At 36.9% G+C, this 17,425-nt stretch overlaps 1 protein-coding gene across 1 annotated transcript in view; it reads left to right on the top strand.

Moving 5' to 3' along the window:
• MCU (mitochondrial calcium uniporter) overlaps positions 1-17,425 on the top strand; it is a 182,748-nt gene that overhangs the window by 142,065 nt on the left and 23,258 nt on the right. The window contains exons 2-3 of the mRNA XM_044659087.1: positions 3,321-3,390; positions 9,781-9,951. Coding sequence (XP_044515022.1) covers positions 3,321-3,390; positions 9,781-9,951 — 241 coding nt within the window. The remainder of the gene's footprint in view (positions 1-3,320; positions 3,391-9,780; positions 9,952-17,425) is intronic.

The following is a 17,425-nucleotide window of genomic DNA, read 5'->3' as shown; positions in this document are numbered from 1 at the left end:
AATTAAAAATGTGAGAATTAAGAGGGTAAGATTTGGAGCTGGAAGGGCCATTAAAGATGATCTAGTCTAACCCCTTCACTTTACAAAGAAAAGTCACCAAAAATAGAAAGATGGGTTAAAAGACAACTTCATTTTTCTCCAATTTTTCTTTTTGGTACTAGTGACTGGTATATAGGTAATGCTTAATTGAAATGAACACATAAATTCTTTTTGCATCTTTATTCCCCATCCAAAGTTATCTACCTCTATTAATAAAAGCAAGAAGTGAGACTTCCCCGTGTCATTGTTTGTAGTTCTTGTTAACGCATTCTGGCCCTTATGAGTGGCCCCTAAAAGTCATATCACAAGTGAGGTGAAGGCCCATTCATTAAGCATGCTCATAGGTAAAAGCGTGTCCCAATAGACAATATTGGTGGAATAATAAATAATAATAACTCGTGTTTACATAGAAGTTGCCATTTATAGGAATCATCTTTCTACTTAACCTTCCTACTTTCTCTCCCTCACCCTAACCTTTAAAGTTTACAGAAAAATTAGTGAATATACTCTATATTTCAATTCTGGGGGGAAAAGATCATTAGAGCAACTGATTTGTGACTTCTTCTAAAATACTGAATTTGTTCTCATATTGTGAGGTGGTTTTTTTTCTATTACCTATGTTTTATTGGCAACCAGGAACAAAGGAAACATTGGAGAAAATATTAATAGCAACCACCCACTGCCCAAGTTATTCAACGCTATATGTCTACCAGAAACCAAGTATGGAAACCACAGGTGGAAGTTCACTTGCAACTTGAATAAAGATAGAAAATAAGATTCCCTATCACAAGATTTAACATTTCCAAACCAAGGAGACTGTTTTTTTTAGCTACCATATATTTGAAGAATTCCCTCTGGGTTCTTATGCTGTGGTTTGTCTATTTTTTAAATAAGAAAACCATGTACTTTCTTGATTTTTTTTCCAAGCCCAGGATGGTAGTTTGGAATCTAATACAATTAGAGAATTGGGGAAATTGAGAGTTCTATGCCTGTCAAAATCATCCATCCTCTCCATAGTATTACTGGGCTCCTTTCTTGCAAAAAAAAAAAATCCTCTGGAGGAAGCATATAACTATCATAGAAGACTTCAACTATCCACCAAAGCTTTCAGTAAAATACATTTGAAGAATTTTATCATTATTTCTCTTTATAACTCTACCCCCTGACAAAACAGGAGGATCATTTTATTAAAAATCAATAAAGTGTAAACATATATGGCTAACCTTTTGATATCTTTATACGAGTGGATCTGGAATAAGTTTGGGAATCCAATGATTTAAAATAATAATTCCCTTTACTTTTGCTCCCCCAAAAATACATTATAAAAAAGTTGAAAGTAGGAGAGAAAAGAAATCACACCAAAACAGAATTGTAGATCTCATGAAGTAGCTGACAAATATAGGTTCCAGTCTTCTGATAATAGACTCTCAATGACATTAACTTTCAAGACTGCCAAATTCCATTTCTTTACTCCATCCAAATTATCACTTTCACCCTGTTGCTTTGACTTAGACACCATACTGTTGAACTGGAGACATGTACATAGTGGGTGCATAGACTCCAGCCACATGCTAGGGCTAGAGAGATCTGGGTCAAATCTCTCCTTTGACACATTCTAGCTGTTTAACGATCAACAAGGTACAACCTGTCAATTGTCCAGGCAACTCTATAAAAATATGTTGTGGATGAGTGTGGAGTGTCCATACTAAGAGACCTCGATACAGATGGAATCGGAGCTCTGTACCTTTTTGCCCACCACCAAGAGAGTGTAATGTCATTTTTCTAAAAAATATGTTTAAAACAGTATCCAACTGCTTTAGATCAAGAATTTTCTAACTTTAGTGAAGATGCAGACTTTCGAATTAAAAAGAATACAGAGTAGCAATAATAGATTGCTTCTTTTGTCTGTCTGTTGTCTGTCTGTCTGTCTGTCTGTCTGTCTGCCTCTCTCTCTCTCTCTCTCTCTCTCTCTCTCTCTCTCTATATATATATATATATATATATATATATATATATATATATAATGTCTGATTTCACCCATGGTGAGGGGAGAGAGAGAGAGAGAGAGGGAGGGGGAGAGGGGGAGAGAGGGAGAGAGGGAGAAGGAGATAGCGGGGAGGATATTTGTACTCAGTACCTATTCTCAATTGCTTGCAGAATATTTCAGAAGAAAAGTAACAAATCAATACTTATGATTTAGGAAAAACTGGAACACAAAATGATGTCCTTGAGTTCACTGATGAAATTGAAGCATTGAAAAGCAGGAAGGAAAAAACTGTTTTTTTAAAAAAGAAAAAATTAGCAAATGTAGCATATTTGCAGAAGACCAAAAATTATGTATTGAGGCTGGGAAAAAGCCAGAGAACACGAGTTATAATGTTGCCCAGTAGCAATATGGGATAGTGGATTAAATGCTGGGCTTGGCACAGTATCCGGAGATACTGAGTTAGAATCCTGCCTCAAGCAAAGGTTATCTGACTTGTGGGAGTGACTTAACTGCTGAACTTTCAGCTGCTCTGCTGTGTGTGGGAATAACAGCGGTACCTCCTCTACAGGGTTGTGGTGAAGTGATCTCCAGGCAGGATGTGTACAAACCACTTTGCACTTATGACCAAGTAGTCTCTCATTGTGACATCCTGAACCTCAATTTCCTCACGATCTTTTCTTCTTAAATATTTTCCCAATTACACATAAAAACAAAATCCATTTTATTAATCAGTACTGAGTATTTCTTCCTCAATGAGTATGTTTTTCTTCCCATTTGCAAAATGCCCTTCCAAGGCACAGAAGGTGGTGAGTGGGAGGGAACCCAAGGACTGAACATGGCTGTCTAAAACCAAAAAAGAGAACATGGAGGTTCTAGTTTCTCTCTGAATACTATACCCAATAATAAGGTAAAAAGGGCACAGGTAGTTATAATTTATACAGCACCCACCTTGTGCCAAGAACTGTGCTAAGCACTTAACAAATATTATCTTATTTGATCCTCACAATAACCCTGGGAGTTAGGGGCTACTATTAGCCCCATTTTACAGATGAAAAAACTAAGTCAAATAGAGGTCGAGTGACTTGCCTAGGGTCACACAGCTAGTGAGTGTCTGTGGTTGGATTTGAACCCAGGACCTCCTGGTTTCAGGTGCTGCACTTAGTAAGTCTAAAAGTTAGACCAATGGGAAGGAGAAGGAATACCTCTTCCTTTAGACTAGAGAATGCTAGAAGTTAGGAAATAACTTTGATGCTAGATGTCATAGTAATAAGTCTCTTCTCTTTGGATTTTCCAGGTGCACCAGAGGCTCTCTTCCTGGCAGCACTTAAGAGTTGTCTATTGCAGTACGGCAGTGCCCTCTGATGGTAAGTCTTGGCGAATCTGTTCCATGCCGTCCGCTTCTCTCCCTCCTCCCATGCCGTTGGCCTCGTACAATTGCAGAGGCTTTGACACCCAGGGCAGTGGTGGTCAGGATGGAGAAAGAAAGAAAGAAAGTGTTGGCCATGATGTGAGCAGGACCCACTATTCTCACTGACAAAAACTGATAGAGTGTTCAAAGACGGAGTAGAAATCAGAAAAGAAAGTGGCATGTTAATAAAATCTTCGTGTAGGGGGTAGAAAGCAGCCGCAGGGTATTCTTTTCTAAATTTTCTTTTGCTTTTTAGGGAGATTGGAGGATGTGGTTCCTTGGTAGATCATAGAACCACCATGTTCTTATCCCTTGTTGGTATAAGGTCCCAGCAGAATCCATTCCATTTTCTTCTGTGGCTTCTTCATGATATTTTTCTCCATTTAGTGCTTTTAGAGATGAGAAGAGAATGAGCAAATGTTTGGGGGAATTCATCCATATTATTTTGTAACCACGTGCTGTTCATCATCTAAAGAGATGATGCCACATACTCACTATTGGTAGCATGTATGTGAAACCCAACTGAGGGTAGAGGTAGGTTTCTTTAGGAAATGATGGCTTGAGTTCTGTTTCCAAGTAGGGATGGATTTGTGCGGAGCCACCATTAGCTGTGTGCCAGGAGCACGTGTTTACAGCTTGGGTTAAGAATGGACACATTTTGTACATTCTTAGATTTTGATCTTATTAGCACCGGCCACTGTGTGTAGCAAGTATCCAAGAAACTCCTATAAATGGAGAGGGAAAGGCAGGGAAGATGGAGGCAGAAGGAGCATCCGCCAGTCATCTAGAGAGAGCCCTTGTATTTAGTCATCTGGCTATGGTGCACTGGGACAAAATTTGAAAGGCAATAGAGAGATCAAGGTAGAAACAAAGTAGTCTTTTTTCCCTTCATGGGTATAATTGCCACTGAGGGAGTCACTAAGAAGGTTTATTTTGCAGTTGATAAAGGATAAAGGACCCTTTCTGAAAAACTATGGGGAAGGGGCAACTAGGAGTTCAGAAGACCTGGGTTCAAATCTGGGCTCAGAAGCTTCCTAGCTGTGTAACAGTGTGCAAGTCACTTTATCCCAATTGCCTAGCCCTTGCCCTTCTGAATTAGAAGTGTTAACTAAGACAGAAAATAAGGTTAAAAAAAAAAAAAGAATGATCTTTGTTGTTATCTGCTGAAGGATCTGTGGGGAGAACATGGACAAGTCTCACATAGGACAAGAATGAACAGTTGGGTTGAATTCTAAACTAATAAAGAAAAGGTAAAAGCAGGAGCCAGGAGCATTATTACTTACCTCAGCTTTAATAAGAGATGCTGTTCCTGAAAATCCCGCATCTTAAATTTCCTGCTTCCAAGCCAATAAGAAAACCATAGAGTGCTTAGAGTCAGGGAGAGTTCTAATTTCTGCCTCTAGCACTTAAGAATTGTGTGAAACTGCCAAGTCCATTGAACTGTTTCGAGCCTCAGTTTCCTCATCCAAAAAAATGAGAAGAATAATAGTGCCCACTTTACAGAGTTCTTGAGAATCCAATGAAATAATGTACATGACTGAATTCTGTACACATATCTACTGCCTTACCAAGTAAAAAAAGTCTTGTTTCAATCCAATAAACCTATAGATCAATTGGTAAATGTACAATGTGGTATTATAGGAGATACAGAAATGAATGATTCTTCAGTTCCTACCCATGAGGTACTTAGAATCAAATTGGGCAAAGAAGGAAAAAATATACAAATGGCTAAATATTTGACAAGAATGTAGCGCTGGCTCTTAGTGACTTGTGAAACCCAAATGAAGACTGAGGTAGGTCTTCCTGCAATGTTAGAATGTTCACAGTGAAAAGGTCACCTCAGAAAACAGTGATAGTACTCATTTTTTGTCCAACAGTTCAAGTCAAAATCTAAGTACTTCTTTTTTAAAAATCCAAAAAAGGGGGGGCAGCTGGGTAGCTCAGTGGATTGAGAGCCAGGCCTAGAGACAGGAGGTCCGAGGTTCAAATCTGGCCTCAGACACTTCCCAGGCAAGTCACTTGACCCCCATTGCCTACCCTTACCACTCTTCTGCCTTGGAGCCAATATACAGTATTGACTCTAAGAAGGAAGGTAAGGGCCCAAAAAAAAATATAGATAGATAGATAGATAGATAGATAGATAGATAGATAGATAGATAGATGAAAATCCAAAAAAGTATTTAAAAATGTTTTCTGTTGCCTTAATGACTATATTCTTTAGCAAATTAAAGTATGCCAAATAGAATATGTCTGTATATGGATGTCCCATGATTTAATTGTGTGGACAGCTAAGTTTTGCAGTAGATAGAGCTCTTGGAATCAGGAAGATATGAGTGTAAATCCCACCCTGGGCCACTTATTTAACCATTAAACCTCAGTTGCTTCATCTATAGAATAACAATAATTACAGCATCTCCTTCACAGAGTTGTTGTGAGAATCAAATGAGATAATATATGAGAAAGTGCTTCACAGACCTTACAAGTGCTGTCTCAATGTTAGCTATCATTGTTGTTGCTGATACATTATTATCATCATCATATGTGATTCATGCAGACAAGAAAAGTTAGTGTATTTGATTTTTTGGAATAAAATTAGTCTTCAGCAAAGATCTGTTGATTAATAAAATTTTTGGAAGAGTCATGGGGGCAGCTAGATGGCTCAGTAGATTGAGATCCAGATCTAGAAACTGGCTTCAAACACTTTCTAGCTTTGTGACCTTGGTCAAGTCACTTAACTCCCATTGCCTAGCTCTTACCACTCTTCTGCCTTAGAACTGTCACTATCAATTCTAAGACAGAAGATAGGGGGTAGCTAACTAGGCTTAGTGGCCTTGAGCTGGGAGGTCCTGGATTCAAAAATGACTTCCGACATGTCTTAGCTGTGTGACCCTGGGCAAGTCACTTAACCCCCATTGCTTAGCCCTTACTGTTCTTCTGCCTTGGAGCCAATACACAATATTGATTCTAAGATGAAAGGTAAAGGTTAAAAAAAAAAGTTATGTGACATTTACATATTTATGATGCATGACAAAATATAACAGTTTATTGTTTAGGGTTATGCACGTTTATCTCGATGAGTCAAGAGGCATGTTATGTTGACTATGTGCCAGATACTCTGCCAAGTGTTGGAGTCACAAAGAAAGGCAAAAGAAGGTTCCCTGTGCTCTGGGAGTTCAGAGCCTGCCAGGAGAGACCCCCCCCCCCAGATGTACAAATAAATATAGAAAGGTCAGAGTGGGAAAAGTGACCAGAAGAAGATGGCAGCATTAAGGGGGCCTGGGAAAGTCCTCTTTTAGAAGGTGAGATTTTAACTGAGACTGAAAGAAGAGGCAGAGATGAAGAGGGGAGAGAAGTCCTGGCATGGTAGACGCCAGTGAAAACCCTGGGACCGGGGAAGTGAATTGTCTTGTGTGAGGAATACTACTAGGGCTAAAGACACTGAACTGCAGTGTACAGTTTTGTTTTGTTTTCTGGGTAGGAAAAATCAATTTATTAATAAGACTAGTAATAACCAGTAAATTAATTGGGCCATGATTTCTCTCAATGATCAAAGAAATATTCATTTAGCCTTTTGAGTCATTTTGCAAACTCATTCTTTCATTAATTTATTTTAAATTTTAATATAATTTTTAAACTTTTTACCATGGTTACATGATTCTTGTCTCCTTCCCCTCTTCTCTCTTCCCTCTTGGAGTTAACAAGCAATTCCATGCAGTGTTCAGTTTGTAAGGGATGTCAGAAAACTGGACAGGCAGCACGGGTCCAAGTTATAAAGGGCTTTAAACACCAGACAGTTTTGTGTTTAGCCTTGGAGGTAATAGGGAATTCCTGAAGTTTACTTAATATGCTTGGATTTGCCCTTTAGAAGATGAATTTGACAGCTGAGTTTAAGATTTGTATGGAATATCCATTTCAAGATGTTTTAAAGGCATTAGAAGGGGCAAGAATGGAAGTCAGGAGAGAGTTTAATGCTGGATAAAGAGATCTGGAAATTATCTCTCAAGAGATGATAATTCAACCTCTAGGAGCCGGTGAGATCACCAAGTGAAATAGCATAAAGGGAGAAATTCTTAAGTTTGGAAAGAGCAGGTCTGGTTAAATGATGAGATCAGAAACCGTACTGCAGAGAGTTAAGACAAATGAGAGGAAAGAAAGTGAGAGCACTGATTGTAGATGGGCTTTTCAAGTTTAGCCACAAAATGCAGGAGAGATGGGAACAATAGCTAGCAGGGTGAGATGGATGAAATGACAGTTTTCGAGGATGGGGAGACATAGGCAGATTTGCTGGTAGTAGGAAAGCAGCCAGTAGACAGGAAGAGATTGAAGAAAAGTAGGAATGACTGGAGGCACAATCTGCTAAATAGGGTGGGGTGGAATGGGATTACTTGTGCCTGGAGATGAAAAAGGGAGGATGATGTATGTGTGAGAATTGTGTAGATAGAAACAATAGATTTTGAGTGTGGTGAATAAGAAATCGATGAGGCCATTAACAGAAATAAGGATGTCCAGAAGAAGAGCTGATTTAGGGGAAGATGATGAGCTTAGTTTTAGACAATGAGAGTGCTGAAAACTAGAGCTATTTGTTGCCATTCATTCCTAAACCTGGAATTATTTTGTGCTCTCAAAAGCCTCTGAGTTTCTATGCCACTTTGGGGGACATTACGGCACATGACACATTATGGTAGGTGACACGGATTTCGTCTTTTTTTTTTAATTGTATGTCTGTTGTCCAAAGACCAGCCTGGATAATTTAAGATAGGCTCATCACTTAGTTGGCTACAGACTGATCATATATTTTAGTTAACAGCAACTCATAAATAACAGTTTGTTGTGATATATGTGGCGCAATCCTCTTTTATGGAGTGTATTTCCATTGATGAAATCTCAGATCCTTGAAGTGTCAGAACCAAATTATAAAGGAAAAAGAACCCAACCAAACAACTAGTTGGTATAATTTTCCCTTAAAATCAGTATCTTTTTGTGTACACTGGCATCTGGCTCTTGTCATCTCATGTGTTTTTATATCCATATATTTTGTCTTAGCTTCAACTGGAAAGTATTTCAAAAATTCATAAATCCAACAAAATCTTGTGTGGCTGGTTGCAAATTAGGAAAGAGAACTACATTAGAATAAAATTGGAGAGAATAAGGAGGCCTGAGAATGCAGCTCAATGGTAGTGCAACCTATAAAAGGCATAGAATTGGGAGGCAGGTGGTCATTTGTAGAAATCTGGAAGTAAACTAGTTTGACCATCAACCATAGATTATAGGATGGGGAGTAATGTGTAGTTTAGTTCACAAAAGGAGGTTGTGGAGGTCTTGAAATGTCAAACAAGAGTTTGTATTTAATCCTACAGGCAATAGAGAGCCCTGCTTCTTAAGCAAGGGAGTGACATGATTAGACCTGTCTTTTATAAATGTCACTTTGGCAGCGATTTTATTTTGTGGAATAAAAATTGGAGAGGGGATAAACTCAGGGCAGGGAGAGATGCTCTACAATCATCCAGGTGAGAGATGATAAGGACCCAAAGGAGTATGGTGGTTATGTGAGTAGAGAGAAGACAGATATAAGAGTGTGGAGTGTAAGGATGTAAGAGTAAGGAAGTGGAATTTAACAATACTTGGCAATTGGCTGCCCGTGGGGAGTGAGAGAGTCTGAACTTAGGTGACTTCGTTTTGGTGCTCCCCTCTACAAAAAAAGTCAACTAAAGAAGAAGGATGGATTTTAGGGGAAAGATAGTAAATTCCATTTGGATGTGCTAAGTTTGAGATATTTATATATCTCCACTTGGAAGTGGGCAAGAGGAAACTGGTGATGTGGGATGGGAGCTCTTAAGGGAATATGGGAGTCTTGGCTATAAAGGTATTCAATAAATAATTGTTGAAAGACTAAATTCTCTGCTGGCAGTCTGTGTTGGAAGGGTGACATCCCTTGTGAGTCTCAGTAGCAAAAGTATAATAACACACGCCTCCCCCAAGTTGAAGGTAAACACAGAGTCTGACCCAGCACACTAATCATCTGCTTAATTAAATCCAGGGATCTGAATGAGAACCGGAATGCCCACCTCTAGATACAAGAGTCTTCTGCAAAGATACCCTTACCTTTGTTCAGATTTCCTTGTTTTCCTCTAAAATCAGTTGTGTCTGTTTGATCTTTCATTGCCTTGTTGCTAGAATATCTGCAGTTTAAGATAAAAAGAGGTACTCATTAAAAATAATACACGTACTTATATGATAATAAATACTTTGTAATATAAGGGAGTGGTAAAGTGTAGCTGTAATTGTATGATGATTAAGAGAGGTCTTATATTCCTTTTTGTTGTCTGTCATATTTTTTTCCCATCAGAAGTAACGGTGATTTACCAAAATGGGTTACCTGTGATATCTGTGAGGCTACCATCCCGGCGTGAGCGCTGTCAATTCACACTCAAACCTATTTCAGATTCTGTTGGTGTATTTCTACGACAGCTTCAAGAAGAAGATAGGGGAATCGATCGGGTAGCAGTCTATTCACCAGGTATAGTCACTTTTGATAACTCTGAAATCTCACTTGTAAACTTTAAGGAAGCCTACAAAGTTGCAATCTCTACTTCAACTTTGCTCACTAAATGCCAGCAGCCCTTGTGGAAGAGTGATCTCTGATGCATTCTGAATTCTCAGTGACTTCTCAGAGCGATTGGTCAGTTTTATCACTATATTTCACATCTATTTATAGATGGAAAATAAAATACTATTTGTATACGCCCATGTCCTACCAAGGATGGGCAGTCACATTCTGTTTGCTTTAGACCTTTTAGTGTAAGATTTAGGCACTGGGTAAACTATTCCAATAATTATTATTGGGACTTCCACTTTGGAAGGATGAACTCTTAAAATATTTTTTTAGATCTAGAGTCTTTGCAGTAAAAGTTTGAGACACCAGAGGAAAAAACCATGTTAGCTTGAAAAGCCCATATGTTAAAGACCCTCTTTGAAGTGTCAGAGTGAGTAGAAGAAGAAACACTGCAGGGCTCTTGTAGCTTCTCCAGTGAGAATGAAAAAAAAGAGCATGAACCAACATACCAACAGGAAATTCAGAGAAGTGAAGTAAATTCATCAAGTTTCTACATCTGTGCAAAGAAACAACCTGTGAGTACTAGAAAAAGTCCTGGGAGAAGAGCCTGCAGTGCTGGTACTCTGACGCCAAACCAGGGCTGGATAGAGCAATAATCAGAGCAGGTCCTTGAAAAATATAGTGCTCATTAGCAGATAAAACAGATCTAGAGCAAGGGAGGTCCTACCTTCCTTCCAGAAATCCAGAGTGTAGCTCCAGTGAAAAGTACCAATTGAAGAAGTAAGGCTGGAAAAATGAGTAAACACAAGAAAGCACTGACAGTAAAGAACGATCCTAGAGCAAGAAAAGACACAGACTCAGAAGAAGAGAATTAATTCCACATCATCTATTAGCAGAGTGTCTTAGAAAACAACAAATTTGCCACAGACTGTACTGAAATTTGTGGAATAAATGAAGAATAAGTTTAAAAGTGGTCACGTAAATGAAATGAGAGCTTTATAAGAGTAAAGAATTGGAAGGAGCACAAATAGCTTAGTACTGAAGGTGAAAAACCTTATTACTCTGATAGGGAGCTCCTTAAAAATCAGATTGAACCAGAAAAATCAATGATTTCATCAGACTAAAGAAATACTAGAACAAAATTGGAAGACTTAAATATTATCAGAAAATGCAAAATATCTGCTTGTCAGAAACAACTGACCTGGAAAACAGGTTAGTAAGAAATAATCTAAAAATTTTCAGATTAATTGAAAAACCTTGATTATTTCTTTTAAAGGCATAGATATCAATTTTTTTAAAAATGAAAACTACCAAAACCTATTAAAACTAGAAGCCAAAATAAAAATAGACAGAACTCACTAGTTATAGCTCCTGAAAGAAACCCAAAATAATTACTTCTAGAAAAGTCCTGGCCAAAACCCCAGAGTTTTTAGATCAATAAAAAAAATGATGCAAGCAGCCTGAAAGAAAGAATTCTGACACCAAGGAGCCACAATCAATATCACACAAGACCTGGAATCTACCACTATAAAGAAAAATATAGTTTTCTAGATGGCAAAAGAAAAAAAAAAGATAAATGCTTATAACCAAGAATAACTTACTTGACAAAGCTGAATGCAGTCTTATGGGAGGAAAAAAACAACCCAGAACTTTAATAAAATAAAGGACTTCCAAATATTCCTGATGAAGAGACCAAAACTGGGTAGATATTTCAAAATAGAAGTCAAGAGAAACATAGGTAAATTGTGCAATTGGAAGGAACTTATGTTGAATGTTTTATAGTGTAATGGGAGAGAAGAAACAAGCATTCCCTAAGAATCCTAATGTCGTCTAGGGCCAAAGGGGGTGTACAGAGGGCCTGAGAGCATGTTCTGTTTTGATGATTTGAAGAGAAGAAAGCAAATGGAAGGGAAGAACACATCAAGGGAGGAAGAGGAGGAGAGAACAGGCTAAAAATGAACCTCAGATTGGAAGAGGATGGAACACACACACACACACACACACACACACACACACACACAAATTTTGGTATATAACCACAGTACATTACAGTACAAACCAGAAAGCAAAATGAAAATTAGAATAATGCAAGCAGCCTGAAAGAATGAGTTCTGACACCAACTAGCAAGGATTAATTGAGATTAAGAAGGGATGTAGATTCAGAGAGGCAGTAGTAATAATCAAAGAACACTATCTTCAGAGGGAATCTCTGATCAAGAAGATAATGAAGAAGGGAATCAAAGGAAACAGAGAAAGGGTAAGAAACTGTGACTAGAAACTAGGCAAGGAGTAGAAGAAAACAGTAAAATAGAAACAAAATGCATCAAATGTAGAGGACTAATACTGATCACACTTCCCTTCTTGCCACTCTCTTCTTCATTGTAAAGAGAAAACCAAAGAAAAAGAAAAGGAAGAGTATAATCAGATAGGATAGAAGAAAACCCACAATTAATCATCTGTTGACATGGATAGAATCACAGGGTAATTAGGTGGCCCAGTGATTTGAGAGCCAAGTCTAGAGAAGGAAGGTTCTGGTTTCAAACCTGGCCTCAGACACTTTATAGCTTTAGGATACTGGACAAGTAACCTAACCCCCATTGCCTAGCCTTTACCACTCTTCTGCCTTGGAACCAATATATAGTATTTCTAAGATGGAAGGTAAGGGTTCCAAAATAAAAGCATAGATAGGATCAAGTAACCCAAGATGGTATCAGAATCCATACACAAAACATACTTGCAACAGAAAAATTGATACAATTAGAATAAAGGATTAAAAGTAAAATTGATTATCTTTTAGTTCAGAAGTTTTAAATTTGGGGTTCACATGAATGGAGAAAAACTTACTTCTTTATTTTCACTAACCTTTTGAAATCTAGCATTTTCTTCAATTATTGAGAAATATTACTCTGACAAGGGAGCCATATGTTTTGCCAGACTTCCAAAATAGATCCATGACTGGAATCTATAATAAAAATCTGATAATAAAAAAAGGTTAAGAACCTGTGCTTTCAGTAAACTTAACTAAGCAGAAGTAGCAATCATGATCTCAGATAAGTACCAACAGTAAAAATAAACAATTAAAAGAGATGAACAGGGAAATTTCTTTATTTTTATAGGTACCATAAACAGTAATTTCAAATTAATGCTTTACCTAAAATTTTAAAAGAAGAAGTAAGTGGTTTACAGAAAGAAATAATAAAATTGTAATAGTTAATGTAACCCTTTCAGACTTAAACAAATCTAATCAAAATTAAGAAAGAAGTTAAGATCTGAACATTAGGAAAATGAGATCTATCTCTAGTGATTCTTAATGAAGAAAGAAAGGTATAGGGGTGTGTGTATGTGTGTGTGTGTGTGTGTGTGTGTGCGCGCGTGCATGCTCTCATAGTGTGTCTGGGAATGAGGTAAACCCCTTTACCAGAATTATAATTGTATGAGTGAAGGGGGTATATATGAGAGATATTATAAAGGTAGAAATTATAAATTTTGACATTAGATTCAGATATGTAGGGTGAGAGAATGAGGAGTGACACCTAGGCCATGAGTCTGAGTGAAGGAAGTTCAGAAGAAGCTAGGACTTGGGGCAAAAGATAAAGAGTTCTCTTTTGAATGTGTTGAATTTGAGATGCCTATAGGATACTGATAGACGTTTGGTGATGTGAGACAAGAGCTCAAGAGAGAAGTGAGGGCTAGATAAATAGATGTGGGATTCAGATGCATAGAGGTGATCATTTAATCCATGGGAGTTGGCAAGATCACCAAATGATATAGATTAGAGAAAGAACAACAGAGGTCCTAAAAGATGGGCATTCCACAGTTAATGCATATGACTTGGATAAAGAACCAAGAAAGGAGACTTAAAAGGAGCTGTCAGATAGGCGGAAGGAGAATTAAGAAAAAGCCATCAAAGAAAGAAGAAAGGAACTCATATCAAGGAGAAGAACCTATATGGTACAAAAATAATTTTGTAATGGCAAAGAAGTAGAAATTGAGGGAGTGCCCATCAGTTGGGGAATGGCTGTACAAATGAATGGTATATGAACATAATGGAATACTATTGTGACACAAGAAATGAAAAGGATGGTTTCACAGCAAACTGGAAAGACTTATATGAACTGATGTAGTGTGAAGAAGAACTAGGAGAACAATTTATGCACTGAAAACAATATTGTAAAGAAAAAATAACTTTGAAAGATTTAAAAATTCTGATCAATGACCAGTCATCATCCAAAAGGCCAGTGATAAAGTATGCTTCCTACCTCTCAACAGAAAGATGATGCATTCAAGAATGATACATACATTTTGGACATGGGCAGTGCAGGAATTTGTTTTCCTTGGACATGATATTTGTTACAAGGTTATTGTTTTTTTCCTTCAAGTTGGAGGAAGAAAGGGAGTAGGAGAGAAGGAAAATAAATGCTTGTCAAATTTTTGTTAGATTTTTTTAAAAATCCCCTTTAGCAAAAAAAACCCACATAACTATTTTGAACAGTTGTATGCCAACAAAACTGACAGTTTAATAGATGAATATGTACAAAAAATATAAAATACTTACATTATAAGAACAAGAATTAGAATATTTAAATAATCATATTATTTAAGAAATAGAGGAAGAAATAGAATAATAAATTAAATACCAAAGAAAAAACCTTAAACCAGATGGATAGATTTATAAATTAATTCTATCAGACATTCAAAAATGATTCCAATATTACATTGATATTTGCAAAACTAGGAAATGAAAGAATCTGAACAAATTTCTTGTATCATACAAATATGATCTTGATACCTAAATGAGGAAGAGTCAAAATAAAAGGAAAAAGTATATCCCAAATTAATTCAGTGCAAAAATTTTAACTAAAATATTAGCAAAAAGGCTACAGCAAAATAATATCAAAAAGATCATGTAGTATAATCAGGTTGGATTTTTACCAGGAATGCAGGTTCAGTATCTAAGGAAAACCAAAAACATGTATTATTTTTAAAAACAATCTAAATTATATAATTGTATCAATAAATGCAGAAAAAGCTTTTAATATAATCAAGCACCCATTTCTATTAAAAAACACAACTAAAAGCAAAAGAATAAGTGGATCATTACATAATTTGATAAATAGTAAATTGTTGGTAGCCAAAACTCCAAAACTATCATCCAATACCATAAATTTAGGAACCAGTGAGAGTTTATTGAATTTCCCAGTGAGGGACCTCCACTCTCAGAAGCAAAGACTCTCCAAAGAACATTAGGATAAAACATCTAGATTTTGATTTAAGCAGGAAGTAAATTGGGTATTATGTGCCTATGGATTAACTCGAACTATTGCTGGAGGCTCATAGAGGAGACAGTATCTCTGGCTCTTTAGATTAACTATCTCCTGTAACTCTGCCATCCCCAATAAACAGGACTGTCCTTGCTCTTCTAACAGTAAAGAAAGTCACAGACAGGAGTCGAGGATAGTGGCTGCAATACAAACAGTTAGGAACAAGATGAAGTACAGACAAAATGGAGTTACTTTCTCAGCTACCTGCAGTATCTATCTAAAACCAAGAGCCAGTGTTATATGTAATGGTGATAAAATAGATTCTTATCCTTTAAGATCCTGGGGAAAGCAGGGATGTACATTATTACCACTGATATTTGACATAGTGCTAAAACTATGAGCCATAAAAATAGGACAAGTAAAACAAATTGAGGGAATAAGGATAGTCAAAGAGGGAAAAAAATTATTTTTGCATACATAACAATCTATGCAGAGTACACTAGAGTGACAGCTCAAAGATAAATGGAAACAATAACTTTAGCAAAGGAACAAAATATAAAATAAACTTACACAAATCATCAGCCTTTCTATATATTACCAACAAAACACAGCAGGAATAGATAAAAAGACAAATATTCTGTCCACAATTCTACCTAAAATAACTACAGAATATATGACATTTGAGAGCTGACTTCAAAATACTCTTAAGAATGTAATTACAGGGGGCAGCTGGGTAGCTCAGTGGATTGAGAGCCAGGCTTAGCTTAGAGACAGGAGGTCCTAGGTTCAAATCTGGCCTCAGACACTTCCCAGCCGTGTGACCCTGGGCAAGTCACTTGACCCCCATTGCCTACCCTTACCACTCTTCTGCCTTGAAACCAATAAACAGTATTGACCCCAAGACATAAGGTAAGGGTTTAAAAAAATAAAAAAGAGTGTAATTACAAAACACTTTATAGAAATAAAGGTAGAACTAAATATGTGGAGACATATTAATTGCTCATGACTGGGATGTGCCACTATAGTAAAGGTGACAATACTAACCCAATTGATATTTGTTTTATGCCATACCAATGTATTATTTTGGATAGGTAGACAACACAACGGAATTACTCTGAAGCAACAAAAGGTCAATATTCTCAAGAGAAATGATAAAAAGAGAAACACAAGAAAGAAAGGAACATAACACTTTATCTCAAACAGTACTACAAAGCAATAGTTATAAAAATGATTTAGTACTGATTAAAAAAAACTTGACCTGGAACAACCAATTCAATTAATTTTAGAAAGAAAATAGTTAATTGGAAAAAAATATTTGCAGCAAATTCCTCTGATAAAGGTCTCATTTCCTTTAGATGAATGAAAGATAAATAAGGAACTGATTTAAAGCTAATCCCCAATAAATGATCAAAGGATATATAGAATTATTTAAGGAATAAATCTAAACTATCAAAAGCCATGTAAAAAAGCTTCCAAATGTGTAGGTGGAAAATTTGCCTTACCTGAGCTACATTCTGCCCCGCCCCCCATTAAGTACACCAGGGACATATTTAGAAGGATGCTGGGAATGTAGTGCAGGTGTGGCAAATTTTCCACCTGCACACAAATCATTAATCATAAGTATAATGCAAACTTAAATAACCCTGATATTTTACCTCATATGCATCAGATTTTTTTTTAAATCATCAAAAAGGAAAATTATAGTTGTTGGTGGGACTTTAGGAAAATAGTTACACTGATGAAGTTATGAATTGGTCCAGTTATCCTAGAAAGCAATTTAGAACCATGTCACTAAACTTTGCTTACTTTTTGACATAACTGTACCACTTCTAGGCCAAATCCCAGCATTTATATTGTTATAAAGAACAGGAAACAATAACAAGAAGAGTTGCCCATCAATTGAGGGATGGCTGAAAAAATGTGGCATATGAATAAAATGTTATTAAGTTGCCAGAAATGATGGAAAGATGCAGAGTGGAATGAGCAGAGCCAGGAGAAAATTGATGCAGTAACTGACACTGTAGAGATAAACACTTTTAAAGACATCCGATCTCTTGATCTATGTAATGACTGACCATCACTATAAAAGATGGCGATGATGTGCACCACCCACCTCTGGGATGAAAGATGAGGGACTCGATGTGCCAAATGAGATGTGTACAGCAAATGTGTGGATT

This window comes from Gracilinanus agilis, chromosome 2 (assembly GCF_016433145.1).
Source record: "Gracilinanus agilis isolate LMUSP501 chromosome 2, AgileGrace, whole genome shotgun sequence".
Lineage (NCBI taxonomy): Eukaryota > Metazoa > Chordata > Mammalia > Didelphimorphia > Didelphidae > Gracilinanus > Gracilinanus agilis.
This window is presented reverse-complemented; position numbering and strand designations above follow the sequence as displayed.